At 35.5% G+C, this 16434-nt stretch overlaps 1 protein-coding gene across 4 annotated transcripts in view; it reads right to left on the bottom strand.

Annotated features, from left to right (window-relative positions):
• GALNT1 (polypeptide N-acetylgalactosaminyltransferase 1) overlaps window positions 1-16434 on the bottom strand; it is a 208742-nt gene that overhangs the window by 87417 nt on the left and 104891 nt on the right. For all 4 annotated transcript variants that reach the window (XM_069075957.1, XM_069075954.1, XM_069075952.1 and 1 more), the window contains exon 3: window positions 15006-15180. In XM_069075957.1, coding sequence (XP_068932058.1) covers window positions 15006-15180 — 175 coding nt within the window. The remainder of the gene's footprint in view (window positions 1-15005; window positions 15181-16434) is intronic.

Raw genomic sequence — 16434 nt, forward strand, 5'->3', positions numbered from 1 at the left:
CATCTCCTACTGCATTTACTCTTACCGAATCGCTAGCCTTTGAAGCAAAAGGGAGTTGTGAAATGGGGCCTGCCTCCCTTCTAACTGTACACTTTCCATCTCAGATTGTCATTGTTTACAGCCTCATCTGCAGCCTCCTCTGGGAAGAGGAACAACACCTCCTGCTCAAACATTCTCATGGTTGGTCATACCCTACAAATCCCAGTCATTTTTTACACCTACAAGCCAAAATCCAAACTCAGATCCTTTAGCAGTTACAGCCATTCATTTCATTGGACAAGGATTTTATATTTAGAGTACCAAACAGCCAGGTTAAAGTTTATAAAAAAGTCTAAAACCAACGTGATCCTTGGCCTCCAGGCCCCACTGCTCCACCACTCCACTACAACCAAACCTACAGAAGTAGGAGACCACATAGGGCTAAGAATAAAAAAAAAAAAATTTGCTTACAATAAATACAATAATAGGGCAAAAAAAAGTAATCATATGATAAAAGTGACCAAAACCTCATTATTTTGTCTCCACGAGCAACACATAAGAATTATATCCAGAGAAATTCAAGAAAAGTAAAACATACATGATTTAACAATCTCTATGTCTTAAACACAGAAAAGCAGATGGCAATTAAAATTATGCAAAAACTTTTTTGTAGTATCAAAGAACTGAAGACAGTAGATGTTCATTAACTGGAGAAGAGCTAAATAAATTATATTTCATAAGTATAATAGAATATTACTTGTGCTGTAAGAGTAACAAACACAGCAAATACAAATAAACATAGAAAGTTTTTACATGAATTGATACAAACAGCAATAAGCAGAGCCAGGAAAATAACATACAGAATGACTACAAAAATGTAAATGGAAAGGACCACAACAAAAATATTTAAAACTGAATGTTGTGCAATTATAAAGAACTTCTTAGTCTCAAAGGAGAAATATAAAAAGATACCTCCCCCTTTCAGTGTGGAGTTGCACATAATGTTCAAATTTGTTCCAATGTATCAAGTGATTTTACTGAATTATTTTCCTTTTCTTTCTCTTTCCCTTTTTAAGCAAACTGCTATAAGGGATGCTGCTTTGGAAGGGAGGAGGGTAGAACATAGAAGGAAATATAGATAATATAAAAACAAAAAACATCAATAAATTTTTATTTTCAAAGAGGGACAAAATATATACTCACAGGTTAGGGAATGGGGACACAAACTATAGCTTATGAATATCAAAGAATATCATTGAGCTATAAGAAACAATGTGATAAATTTGGAGACACATGGGAAAACTTATATGGACTGATGTCAAGTTAGAATCAGAAAAAATATACATACAATGACTACAACAATGTAAATGAAATAAACAAAAGAAAATAAAATTGAACACTGTGTATAATTATAATGACTAAGCTTGGCCCTAGGGAAAAGATAAGAAAATGCACCTTCCCTTACTGTATATATTATCAGACTTGGTTGATATGTTGTATACATTTACTTAAAAGATTTTTTTTACCTTTTTAAATTTTTTTGTTACAAGGACATGGTTTTGAGTTACCATCCATGGAAATGAGAAGAAGTGGGAAACAGGTATATTTGGAAATTACAATGAATTAAAAAACAAAATAGATCGATTTCTAAAATTTAATAAAATCTGAAAGGGTAAGAAATCCTATACTTGGGTTAAAAAAAACCAACTGTACAGGTATAGGACGTAGAGAAATATGACTATAACTGAGTTAAAAATAAGATAAAAGATAAGTAAAGTAAGAAGTAAAAAGATAAGGGGAGATTTAGCAGTTGCAAGGTTAATAAAAGTTAACAGTACAAAATTGTATAGCAGGTAAAAAGCTAATATGATCTTAAGATGCATTAAAAGAAGTATATTGTTGCTTGAGTGTTACTGTTTAGAAAGGACGTGGATGTTAACACATGTCCTTGCATTAGAGGATGAGTAAAGGATCTGAGAATGTTGAAGAAGTGATATTAGAAGTATCTTCAAACATTTGAAAAAATGACTAGTTTTTTGTTTTGTTTTTGTCTCCAGAAGGTAGATTATAGGAAGGGAGATTTCAGCTCAAGATAAAGAAACTTTCCTAAGACTTAGAATTGTTCAAAAATGGAACTGGCAGTTCTTGAAAATACTGAATTCTTCACATGTTGAAATTTTCAAGTGGTGGCTAGTAATCACTTGTCAAGGATGTTTCAGATAAGATTCCTATTTCTGACAGGAGTTGGACTGGGAAAATTCAGAGGTATGATTTGGTGACCCTGTTGGAATAAAATATCTATCTCAAAGGTTAAGCCTTCCCTTTTTTAGATATTAGAAACATGACTTTTTTTTTTTTTTTGCTTTTTGGAGGGCAACTGGGGTTAAGTAACTTGCCCAAGGTTACACGGCTAGTATTTTTGTGTGGGTGTTAAGTGTCTGAGGCCGGAACCGAACTCAGGTCCTCCTGACTCCGGGGCCAATGCTCTACTCACTGCGCCACCTAGCTGCCCCCCGAAACATGACTTCTTGAAAGCATTTTTTACACTAGAAATAATTGTCTGAAAAAGAAAATCTCCCAGAATCTGCGCTGTATTTAGTAAATAAAACACTTGAGATTTGATCTTTCCATACAGTATCTACTTCAAAAAAAAAAAAAAAGACTGCTCTCTGAGAAATAAATGGTTATATCTCCAAATTAATACTTTCCTTTTACCTAAACTTTTTTCTAAAGTAAAAACTGAATCCAATAGAATATAGGCTCTCTAAGGATAAAGATTCTTTCCTTTTTGCCTTTGTATTCCTATCAGTTAACACAATGACCAGCACAGAAATTATTGCTGACTATTAAATGCCTTCATGTTTCTACTCTTTTTTTTCTAACTCTTATTATATAAATAGGATTTCCATTTAAAAAAATAAAATAAGCAAATCAAGTCAGAACTTAGACTAAGAAGACTACAAGAAAGTCATAATTAATGCATGAATAACATAAAGAAAATGATGGGGGGGGAAGAAAATGGGTGGCAGTGGCTGTGAAATAACAAAAGGCATCAATAAAACTTTAAAGAAATATTAAACTCTTCATTACCCATCATCTTTCAGAAACCAGTTTTTCCAAACTAACTTCTTACCTTTTGTTTCTACAGACAGACAATCTTTCTAAAATGATAATACACTTTCTAGCAAGGATGGGAGCAGCTAGGTGGCACAGAGGATAGAGCACTGGGCCTGGAGTCAGGAAGGCTCATCTTCCTGAATTCAAAAAATGGCCCTCAGACCCCCTTCCTAGCTGTGTGACCCTGGGCAAATCACTTAACCCTGTGTGCCTCAATTTCTTCATCTGGAAAATGAGTTAGAGAAGGAAAGAGCAAACCACTATAGCATCTTTGCCAAGAAAGCCCCAAATGAGGTCACAAAGAGTTGGACAGGACTGAACAACCACAACCACAACAGCAAGGAGAGAGCCTAGTACAGTGGAAAAAAGAGCTGCTTCTAAGCAAACAGAAGAGCTAGGTTCAAATCCTAACTCTGATGCTCACTACCTGGGTATGGCTTTGGGCAAATCATTTTATATCTTTGGCCTTTAGTTTCCTTATCGGTAAATAAAAAGGGCCTCTAAGATATCTTTAGACGCTAGATCTATTATCTTGACCTTCTTAAAATCTACTGAACAAAACTAATCTTTTCCAAACGTTACTGTGATACACATACACACACACACACACACACACACGCACGCACACGCACACACACACAGAACTACAGATGCAGATGGTATCCTGACTTTATGAAATATTTGTGAACCTAGTTTTCTTGAGAAAGTCCCTTAGGTTATTTTATTTGTTTAGTACCTTTTATCTTTCTCATAAGGAGTGCACCACCACCATGCTTTACAACTACCTGTTTGTAAAACTAATTTGTAAGTCAAAGATCAAAACAAGTCTCCCAAGTGATTTTCTTACCCTCCAGAAAAGTTATTCCTTACATTTCTTATCAATGTCTTGAATTGTAAGGTACACTAAAAACTCTTTACTTCTTCTATCATTAACACAATGAAACACAAGAATTTATGCTAGGATATCTTGGAAAAAATGTACTTTGGAGAGGCAGACTCAAGATGGTAGAATAGCAGGAAGAAGTATATCAAACTCCCTTGCCTCACCTCCCACACCTCCAAATAGATCTAGAAGACATAGCAGATAAGATCCTAATGAGGAAATTCAAGGAAAAATCACAGTGATTAATTTTTCAAGCCAAATCAGCATATGAAGCCAAACAAAGAGGTCTTAGGACAGGGTCTAGATAGGAATATGCTGCACGCATTTCAGCCCAAAGACTGTGTATCAAGGCAAGCAGAGGTCCAAGATCTAGCACAGAGGGGTGCTCCCTACCCAGTTTTGAGTCACTGATTTAGGGTAGCCTGAAGAGAGTTATGTCTTGGGCTGTCATTATAAAGTAAGAAGCAGTCCTGGGTCTTAAGCTTTGTAGAAGGAATTTGAACAGCTACTATGTGACTCAGACCCATAATGGAGCTGGTCTCAGTTCCAATGTCCTGTGAAACTTGCTGCAGAATAACTAGGGCAGTAATTCTAGACTTAAGGGGAGGCAGCATTTCTATCACTTTGAACCAGCAGATCTTTCAAGTTGGCTGTTAATGGCTGAGTTCAGCAGCAGTCCACTGGAATTCCAAAAGTTCAAATTCTCAAACTCAAACTCAGGTCAGGAATTTGCAGAGCTTAGACCAGGAGTGCAGAAATCAGACTTTGCCTTGATCAGACCACTCTAAGAGCACTGAAAGCTTACAGGTCTCCCCCAGCCTAGGGTGTTCTGAGATCCTGGAATAACACAACATTCAATACTCCCAAAAAAGTAGAAGCAGGACCAGCCCAAACCTTCTGCAGAACCAGGCCTTAAAATAAAGGCCAAAGTCAGGAAGTATGCTGGAAGAATGAGAAACAAAAAGACTATCATGAAAAGACTATTACAGTCACAGAGAGATATAACACTGGAAGAAGAGAATGACTTTAAAATATCTACAAGCAAGGCCTCAAAATAAAATATAGCTTGGGAAAGAGTTTACTACAATGCCCACAAAAATTATGCTGAATCATCATCACCTTGGACAATGGCAACTTCTGTAGAACATACCAACTGAAATTTTCCCCCCAAACTGTCCTAAATGCCTTCAATTTTTATAAAATTCTGCACACAAATAACATTCAAAATTCCAATTTTAAGGCTGAGATTCTCATATAATACCTTTTCCATAAAAATTTAAAAAATCAAAAGAAGATTTTAAAAAATCAATTACAAATTTCATTTTTTAAAAAATTGAGGTAACAGCCAGGTAGAGGGCAAAATACTCTCTAAAAAGTAACAGGTTTCCATTTTTAGCAACAGAGTAGTACAATTTTACCATATTTGAATAAGCTTGAGTTTCTGGGAAAAAAAATTTGTGGACATTCAAACATCTTTGTTTATCAGAAATTCACTTTTGCAAGTAATATATGTTTAACTTGACTTAAATAAAAAAATTTTTTGAATTTGTTTTCCAGTCACCAAAAGTTTTATTTTACTGGAACCAAAGCATTAATATATATTAATTGAAGAGTCAGTCTGTCTTTATTCTGATTAAATCCTGGGACATTTAATTTGCTCACATCTTAATATGGTAAAAGTGGGTAAACTTTGGCAATTTCATCAGATGAAAAACTGTTCTGGAACCATACTTGCTCAGAAAAGAGTCTGTTGAAAAGGACAGCAACTGTGACTACAATAATTTCAAAGAGAAGTTCAATTGATTTAAGTGAACAAGGATTTAATAACAAGGAGACAAACTGAATTAAAAAACCACCTTAGTCATAAAAAGCTATCAACAGAAACTGGCCGAGAGCAAGATACACTAAGAATAGGAACAGAGAGTATAAAAAGATAGAAAATGCTGAAACCAAAGAAACACCTAAAACAGAAGTGCAAAAAAAGAGGATGAGACAAAAATGCGACTACTCCAAGGACAGCCTCCTAAGGACTCTACTATATCTTTCAAAGTTCTATGTCTCCAGTCCCAGCCTCTCTCTCTCCTCTGAGCTTCAGTCTCATATCACTAACCACCTACAGGATACTTCTGAATGAATTTCTCCAAAACATCTCAAATTCACTATGTCTAAAAATCCCCTCATTATCCTTCTTCCTAAACCTCTTCCAAACTTTTCTTTGTGTTGAAGGCACCACTATTCTTCCAGTTTTCCAGTATCACTCTTCTTCATTCCATGTATCCGGTCACAGTTGCAAATCTTGCCATTTCTACCTTTACAACAACTCTCACGTCTAATGCTTTTTCATTAGTCACACAAGCATCATTTTAGTTCAGGCCCTTATTAACCTTGGATTACAACAAAGGCCTCCTAATTGGATTTCATCCCCCAATCAAGTGGATCCTTTACATACCAGTCAAAAAGATTTTACTTAAACACAAATCTAACTATGTCACTCCCCTATTCAATAAACTTCTGCTGCCTCTAAAATTAAATATAAAGCCTTCTGTTTAACTTTAGAGTCCTTCACAATCTAGACCCTAATTATCTTTCTAGACTCATTCACTGTACACTTGTTCTTCATCTTGAGATCCAGCCAAACTGGCCTTCTTGTTGTTCCTCATATGTTCCCTCTCCTGTCTCCCTGCCTTTGCCTTGGCCTTTTCTCATAATTTGAATGCACTCCCACTTTGCCTCTGCCTCAGTATCCCTCTTTTCCTTCAAGAAGTAGCCCAAGCATCACCTTTTTACATGAAGCCTTTCCTGATCCTACTACTACTACTCACCCATCCAAACAAACTTGTATTTATTATCATACTCTTGGATCTTACAATCATATGCAGTTTGCATGCTTATGAAGTCTTAAATTCCATTATCTGAGCATATTCTATTGATATGCTACCTCTCTCTTTGCTTTGCAACTCAAAATCCTGGAGGTGCTTAATAAATGTATATTGAATTGAATAGAATAAGGTTGTCTACTCCAATTCAATAGAGCCCAGGGAGAAGAACAAAGGAAGGATATCCTGGAATGACATAGGCCTGAGACATCACAATGAGTAAAACCTCTGCTTAATACAATTTGAAATTATTTTTGTCATTGATAATATAAATGATTAGAGGGCAGAATGAGAATCTGAAGCTTTCTCACCATTTCTGCTGAAGAATCATAGGATTTGTTATTAGAGAGGGGCCACACATCATCAAGTTCAATCTCATTTTACAGAAAATGAAACAAAAGTTCACTTATGTTTCAGGAAACATAACTAATACATATGTCTTTTAGGTAACAGCTACCTAAAAACTACTGAAAGGTTAAGAGAGAACTGTCTTAAAATTAAATATCCCACACCACAAGGATGAAAATCATTAACAATTCACATATAATATTTTACAAAAGTTCTTTTCTGGGCAATGCAAGTATCAGTTAAAACAGGCGGGGGGGGGGGGAGCTGCTAGGTGGCTCAGTGAATAAAGCACTGACCCTGGAGTTTGGAGGACCTGAGTTCAAATCTGGCCTCAGACACTTAACACAAAACTAGCCATGTGACCTTGGGCAAGTCACTTAACCCCAATTGCCCTGCCTTCCCCCTCCAAAAAGCAAAAACAACAACAACAAAAACTGGGGCACGGATCCTTGGGGAACACTGATTTTAGAGGGAATAAAAATTCCAATTAATGCTTCTTTAAACAGTGTTCAGTGTTACCCGTACATTATGACAACACTTCCACTGTTTTTATAGAACAGAAACTAGTTAGCAAGAACTAGGGTTTAAGTTAGCAAGAAGAAAAGGTTCCCAAAAGGCAAACTTCCTCTGAGGCTGCCCCAGGTGAGTTCCTCCCCCATACTCCTCCAAGGAAGCTTCCCTAATAGCAACCTGAAGAGGGGAGACATAGGAGGAGAACACAAATAATTGATAATAAGTGTTTACTGACTGACTCATAACAGTTTGGTACCTCAGGTGTCAAAAGTGTTAGAGGCAAGTATCACCACCCACCTTTTAAAAAAGAACGAAGGAAACGAAGGTTTAGAGGTAAATCACATAGTTGAGTAGTACAATCAAAGATAGAAAAAATAAAGGACAAAGTCAATTTTGCTTTCCATTGTCAATACTAGGGAAAGGGAAGCTGAAAGAACTAGAGTGCTAGGTATGACAGAAGGAAAGACTGAATGAATTGAATGCCTCTCTGCCAATAACAATTATAATCATTATATTAGCAGAGAGGGTGTTTTAAGGTTTACAAAGAACTTTACATACACTGTTTCATCAAACTCGACAAAATAGCAGTAAACTGCAAATCCTCACAATTGCTACATGCTGTAGAATCTTGCAAAACTTCAGAGACATACACACGGTTTCACTTCTACTAAGCATGTGATCAAAGACTCAAAGCCAGGTCTCTGCTATTCCAGTTCCAGAGTTCTTTCCACTCTACCATGCAATCCAAATTTATGATCATCACCTCCATAAAACTCAGTTAAAACCTCATTTCTAACAGAGGGAACGGTTAGATTTCCAACATTCAACTCTTGATTTATTCAGTGACCTCTCTCCCTTGGATAAGTCTCATTCTTGTGTCTTCCTCATGAGATAAACTTCGGATTTCCCTATGCCTTCGAGCTTTTTTTTCCATTTCTGTTTTCCCCTTAAAGACCTACTTCCATTCTTTCCAAAAACATTTCAATCTTACTGATGAGAGAGTGGATATGTTTCTACACATCACTGATGTTATCTTGTAGACAAACCTGTATTTTGAAATGTGTAGTTATTTGACACCAACTCAAATACAAATATTATAAATCTCTTTATGAGAAAAAGATACTTCATTTCTACAAAGTGGTTCTATCTTTTTATAAAGATGCAGAACCAATCCTGTGCTTCCCCCAGCTTTAGGCAGCACAATCAGGAGAACTAACCAAGGGCAAGTCAGAATCTGGTACCCGTCTCATAAGGAGGGCATTGTTTCAAACAGACATCTATAAATTGCTGAAGGGGATAGTTTTGAAAGACTGCAGCTTGCAAGATGCTTAAACAAAAATGCAGAAGTCAAAAAAGTAGGCAGGAAAAGGGAAGACATAAAAAGTCTTATAGCTGGATAGTATCTGCAACACTGTTCCTGGAAAATAAAAGCAACCTTAAATTCTATTACATTCTGGGTCCTGCTTACTGTCCAAAATATATGCATTTGTATAACTTATATCAAATTGCTTGCCTTCTCAATGAGGGGGCAAAGAGAGAGACGATTTGGAACTCAAAATTTAGGGAAAAAAGAATGTAAAAAATTGCTTTTACATGTAATTGGGTAAAAATAAAAAATTAATTTTTTAAAGTCTGGAGAGGAAGGAGTAGAACCTGCAGAGAAATTTAAAAATGTATGTATGTATGCGTGTGTGTGTGTATGTTAACAGACTAGTTCAATATTTGGATAACCCATTCAACTCCACATCTGAGTCTGAACAAAAAGGCGGTATTCACTCACTTGTATTTTTACTGGGAAAAAGATTATTAAATTGAACTTCAGAGTTATTGTAAATCTTATTTAGACTGTTCTGCAAAGGCCTGAATGCAATCAGCCCAAAGTCATGTGTGAACAGGAGAACCAGGGGAAACTCCATTTTTAAGGAATCTCTATTTTATTTGTACTCTGTACTGGCATCTTTTGTGACATTGGTAAATACCTTCTGAGTGTGTTTTATATCCTGTTCACTATTTTCCCCTCTTTCAAATACGTTGATACTTGATACCTCAATATTCTCAAAATGCTTTCTGCCTCCAGCACAGACCTCCTTTTGTGTATACTTGGTGTGGTGCAGCTACTCCTTCTGTATTTGTTTTCTTTAATCGTCATTTCTACGGCCTCATGAAATACACTGGGGGCTATGGCATTGAGTCCAGATGGTTTAACTCCACTGTAACCGATGTGGATATTATAGAAATGTTAACAAGTCTTTTCCATTGGGTGGGAAGGGGGGTGGGAGTGGGAGGCCTCTATTGTTCTTCCCAGTTTTATCATTATATGTTGAGATGATCTGGCTTTTAAGTGGGTTTCATCTCATTCCAAGCTTTCTATAAAGTCATTTTTCTTTCATTGTTTCTTGTTGCAAAATAAGGTCTGCTGTTTCTAATGAAGCTATACTCATAATCTGGAACCTCCCTTCCTCATAAAATTGTGAAAATCACTTTATATCTAAACCAGTATTGGCCATGACAGCCATTTCACTTAATGTAGCGAGGATGTCGTTATCAATGTTGCTAGTTAAGGTGGTGTCTAGGCTTTATTTATCCTCATTGTGTAGACTGCTATACCATGATTAAACTTCCATAACACGTTCTATGGCAGAATTTGTTCCTTGATCTACTTCCCATTTAGAAAAATCAAGTTAGAGCTACTTTAATTAGGGATAATTTCAATTTCTACTTGAACAAGCCACTGTATACAAAAAGTGATTTGGAAATGATTTTCACTTAAGTAACTAGTCATTCACTGTTTAAGATATTGTCAGTTATGTTTTTTTTATAACTTTATTTGGTGCCTGCCAGTCTAGTACCTCTCAACTCTATTTTCTTAATAATGTATTCATTATATATAGACATGAAGCTTCTTGTCACATAATTATATAACAATTATTTTCATTTAATTTATTGCTTCATTAAGACTACTGCTTATAAGTCACTCAAATGGCAATAGAGAATATGGAAGGTATAAATAAGCTGCAAAATAGCAACAACAATGAAAACTATGAGCAAAAAGCCACATGAAAGATATCAAGGAAATATTTAAACAGAAAAAGGAGAATATACTAATCATACTGCAAAAGCAATAATTAACAGGTTGACAATTCATAGACTTAAAGTCATATAATGTAAAGACACAGAGGAAGGCAACATGTATGTTGGGTAGAATCCCTGTAGAAGGCTTATGGGAAGTCATGGATAAGAGTTTTACAATATGAGAAAGCACAGATGAGTTGCTGAAAAACAATTGGCAGGATTACCCACATAAGGAGATCACAAATCCTTGTAAGTACCGAAGTGGGCTCCCAGGTCCTTATTCAGGTCCTTTGATCTACATAAGATTCCTGTTCAAGGGTCTAAGAAATACAAAAACTGCCCTCAGCTAGTATCTGAAAAAAAGTCTTCTGTGTAAATTCAAGTTCCTTCCATTTTTATCTTTTTCCTTTACCCTTTCGAACCCTGCAAACAGTCTACTTGTGTCTTAACTCTTCTCTGAGTCATCATCCTGTTAATACTAATATAGTATAATACAATAAGTCAACTTGTTTGCAGGTTGCTTTATTAATGTCGAATGAGGTTTCATATTTTGCTTACCCTTGAAGACCACGTATTTTATTTCTTATTTATTGACCCTTTGGTACCTAGTGACCAAGAGCACTTAAGTGTCTATTAAGAAAACATACCACTTTATTTTTACATTAAGCTAATTAATAGTAGTATACTCCTACTACAGTGGTATTCTGGCCTCTACTTAAAGACTGACAGTAGCAATTCCATTCAATTTTGAGACAGCTTTAAATGTTAGGAATATTTTCCTTATACTGAACCCTTAAACAAGAAAGACAATCTAAGTCCCTTTCTACATGACAGCCAGTTAAATACATGTATGTAGGTTCATGAAAGTGATCCAATCTCATTTTTAAAGAGGAAACTGAGGCCAAGAAAAGCTAAATAGCTTACCCAAAGTCACAGAAGAAATATAGCTAGGATATGAACTCAGGTGTTCAGACACCAAATCTAGCATTCTTCTACTTTGCTATGATTGACTGGAATAATACCACCATTCTAATAATCTCTTCTGGTTTCATTCCAGCTTGGTTAATTGCTTTCACAGACAGTACCATTATATTATAGTGTATTATATTAAAAGCTGTTAACAGATAACAAACCAATGAAGAAATGTATCTAACAAGTTTTTAGTGCATATAGAGTGATTTATTGTTTCTATGGATTTATCTATAGTGTTAATTAGTGTATTTGATGGAATACATTCCCATCCATCTACCCAGTTTCAATGCATGGCTTATCTTCATAAGTCCATGTTGCCTATGTGAACTTTTCTCATAAAGCATCTTTTTCTATGATTTGGGGGGCAGAGGGGAGGGAAAGGGTGGGAGGCTAGGTCTTTTGATACCTCTCCCCTATTCCAAGCTAATATCAGAAACATTTAACTAAACAACCGTGGGTATGAATATCTGGGGAGTGTGAAAGAAGGGAAGTAAAAAAAAAGGGGGGGGGACGTAAAACTAAATATCTCAATTGATAAGAGTTCTTCGCTAAATGTTTTTTTACAGGTTAGTAAAAATGAAATGGGTAACTTCAATTACATAAAATTGAAACGTTTTGCTTGAGCAAAAGTAATGCAGCTAGAATTAGAAGAGAAGCAGTTATCTGGGAAAAATTTTTTACAAAGAATTATCTCTATGTTATCTAAGATATACAGGAAATCAACAGAAATCAACAAAAACAAAAGCCATTCCCAGGGAGTAAAAAGTCCAAAGTGCCTAGCAAATAGCAGACACTTAAAAATACTTGTTGACTAATCCAAGACAAATACAAAACACTCATGAAGGAAAATGCTATCCACATCCAGATAAAGATAAAGAACTGATGGGCTCTGAATGCAGGTTGAAGCATATTTTTACTTACTTTATTCTCTTTTTTTTTGGGGGGGGGGGGAGGGGAGGCAAGGCAGTTGGGGTTAAGTGACTTGCCCAAAGTCACATATCTAGTAAGTGCGTCCAGTGTCTGAGGCTGAATTTGAACTCAGGTCCTACTAACTCCAGGGTCAGTGCTCTGTTCACCTAGCTGCCCCTATTTCATTCTTTTTTGTGTTTTTTTTCCTTCTGATATGCTTCTTTTTTCACAACTGTGCCTAATATGGAAATACATTTTACTTGAAAGTACATGTATAACCTATATCAAATTGCATACTACTTTCAGAAAAGGGGAGAGGAGGGAGGAAGAAAAATTTGGAACTAAAAATCTTATTAAAATGAATGCTATAAATTGTCTTGACATGTGATTGGGAAAAAAATAAAATACTATTAAAAATACTTGTTGGTTGACTGATTCAAAGGCTATGAACAAACATTTTTCAAAAAGCAATGCAAGATATTAGCAGCCATGTGAAAAGAAATTCCTCCAAATCACAAACAAAAGAAATGCAAATTCAAACAGCTCTTGAAATTTCACCCCATATTCATTAGATTGGCAAGAATGATAAAAGACTAAAATGATAAATGTTGGAAGGGACTAAGAGAAAGACATTCTAAAGCACTGCTGGTGGAGTTGTGAAATAGTTCAACCTTTCTGGAAAATAATTTGGAATTATACTAAAAGTTACTAAATTGCAAATGCCTTCTGATCTAGGTAGGGTACACAACCAGGCACATACCCCAAGGAAATCAAAGACAGAGGGGAAGATCATATGTAAACAAAAATATTTCCATCAACACTTTTGTAAAAGCAAACTGGAAGTAAAGTGAATGCCCACTGACTGGGAAATGACTGAACAAATCGGGGTACAGAAATGCAATGAAATATTATTGTGTCATAATAAATGACAAATATGAAGAATTCTGGAAAAAAAACACCTTGTTAAGATTTGTAAGAACTTATGTGGAACAAAGGAAGAAGAACCAGGAAAAAAACATTCATAGGATCACCACAATAAATAAAAGGAAAAAAAAAACAACAGTAAAAGACTTCCTGAACTCTGATAAATGCATACCTCTTATCTATAAGACAAAGATGAGAAATAACAGGTGCAGAACGAGGCACACATTTTCAGACACATTAGCCAATGTGTTGACTTGCTTTGTTTAATTGCATTTGCTTATAACAAGGGAAAGGAACATTTATAAAAGGTATGGGGGGAGGGGATCGAGGGCTGTCACTCTAAGAAATCACAATGACTTTTTTTTTAAAAAAAGGAAAAAACCCACTAACATAACATTACATAACAAAACCAAACCATGTCTCCAAATCTTCTCATTTTAAGAGGCTTGAAAATTGGTTACTTCTAAAACAAAGACTTTGATTTATCAAGCAGACCATTTGCTATCATAACAAATTCTGTGTTTTCAAGTTATAAGAAAAGAAATTGCTTAAAAAAAAAGACCACTGAATTTACCTCTAGGAGTAGAGGAAAAGGTAGCAGAAAGAAGAGTAGAGTCTAGGCACATTATTTTGTTTTATCCAGACTAATCCTTCCTTATCAAGACTGGACCATTGTAGGAGACAAGGAATCTGTGGAAGACTTTATATGGAAAGACAGGGTGAACAGAAAGGGTCTCTCTTAGTTTCAACTATAATAATGACTGTTTGACTCCAGCCATCAGAATTGTATGCGACACCTATTCCACTACATAATGACTCCAACTTAAACCCAAACAGCCCAAACCCCTCCATCTGTAATAAGGTGACTTTCTGGGTTGAATCATATATGGAAATCTACTTAACAGTAACAACAAAAAAGGACAGGCATAATTGTTATCATTGAAATGACTCTCTGGATACAGCCAATAATGCTACAGGTGGTAGTATGGGGTCTTTATCTGGGCTGCTGCTAGAAAAGTGATCCAATTCTTATTCAGTAACAACTCTTTCTTGCTATCACACCGCAGATCTCTTTGCACTAGTGTTCAACATTTATACTTAGACCTTCCACACACTACTACCATATACATGCTTCTTAGTAAGGACACAGAAATATTAAAATGCTTTATAACCTGTTTTTAAGACAAACAGGTCTTTTTACTTTGGAAGGAATATTACAGTGTCTGAAAAACATAGTTCTGAAGCTCAGAACTGATGGCATCTTAATACCAATCTGACTGTCTGAAAGTTAAGTTAGTAATATAGTGATTTAATTCATCAAACACTTTAAGCAGCTAAGGTGCTGGAAATTCAGGACACATTGCTCTTCATTTAAATTTAATAACATTATTAAGTAAAACACAAGTACTTACCCTTCTAACCTGACATCCGGTAAAGTTCTGTTGAGTGCAATCATTTCACTTGCCATTAGGTTGAACTGATTGATTTTAAACATCTCTTTCATCTTTTCTTGATCTTCTTTAGGAATGGCAACTGGTTTCCCCATTTCTCCAGGACCTTCATGTGGTTTTTGTACTGGTTCTAGAACTAAAAATAAGGAGGCAATTTAACTAACAAATTATTAATTTTACAAAAATTAACCAATCTGTTTTTTTTGTTTTACAAAATTAGAGAAACTATCCAATTATATTTGCTCAACATGATTACAAACAAAAGCTACATATTTAAAAAATTAGATTCCCAAATATAGTCAATGGTGGTGGGGAATACTTGACATTTTAAAAAATCTTTCTATTAAACAGCTATTGACCCTATCGAAAGATTCTCTGCCAGTAGTTAATTGTTGAGTTAATTGGAATTTCAAAGGGAAATTAGAGCTTTCCAACTTGTATACTAATCTCATAATTTATTCACTACTTCTGATTACCCCCTTTTGTACCACAATACTGTATTCCCTTTCTTACTTTCTTATTATATCCCTTTCTGAACTTCTATCATATCCTTTCTTCCCCTTATATTCTTTTCTCATTACTTTTTCTTCCCCTTTAAATGAATAACAGAGCTAGAATACATTGCCTGCTTGCTTTTTCCACTTTTTGGAGTAGTTTTATATTCTTTGTTCTTAACTGTACAGAAGAGGTAAACTGAATGTTTTGCATTTCTTTTAAAAAGTCTCTTTTAGTTAAGGAACTTTTAACTGATGTGTAGATGCATATATGCTGCATCTGTTCACACCAATCATATGTACCCCCTGTCCAATGCCTTCTGTGTGGTGCTCATTTTTAGTTCTTCAGAGGTTGTGAATGTTACACGCTGCAGTGTCACAAAGAAATAATAATAAAACATTAGCAACGAAAAGTTGGGCTTTTGCTTTCATGGGAAGCTTGGGATCAGTAAAAACTTCGTCTCTTAAAAGCAATCCAGCCTATTCCCTTAACTCTAGACCTGTCTCACAGCCCATCTACACTATCTGTCCTAAATAATATATACCAATGGGAAAATTCCATAGGACACTCTTCATCATCATCATCACTACCATGTATAAAGTACTTTAAGGTTTGCAAAGAGCTTTAAACAAATATCTCCTTTCATCCTCACAACAACTCCAGAAGGTAGATGCTATTATTATCTCTATTTTACAGATGAGGAAACTGAGGGTTCAAGAGGTAAAGTAAAATATATAATATATATCACATGCCTAAGTCTCATTGTAAGTATCTGGGGCAAGATTTCAACTCAGGTCTTCCTGACCTTAGGTCCAGTGCTCTAAAATGAAGAAAGCCCAGGATTAACTTCCAGTTCACCAAATGGGCAATAGTTGACTAACTAGGAAATTCCCAT

Source organism: Petaurus breviceps, unplaced genomic scaffold, assembly GCF_028583685.1.
Source record: "Petaurus breviceps papuanus isolate PSGF00001 unplaced genomic scaffold, PetGlider_PUasm1.0 151, whole genome shotgun sequence".
In the NCBI taxonomy this organism is placed as follows: Eukaryota; Metazoa; Chordata; class Mammalia; order Diprotodontia; family Petauridae; genus Petaurus; species Petaurus breviceps.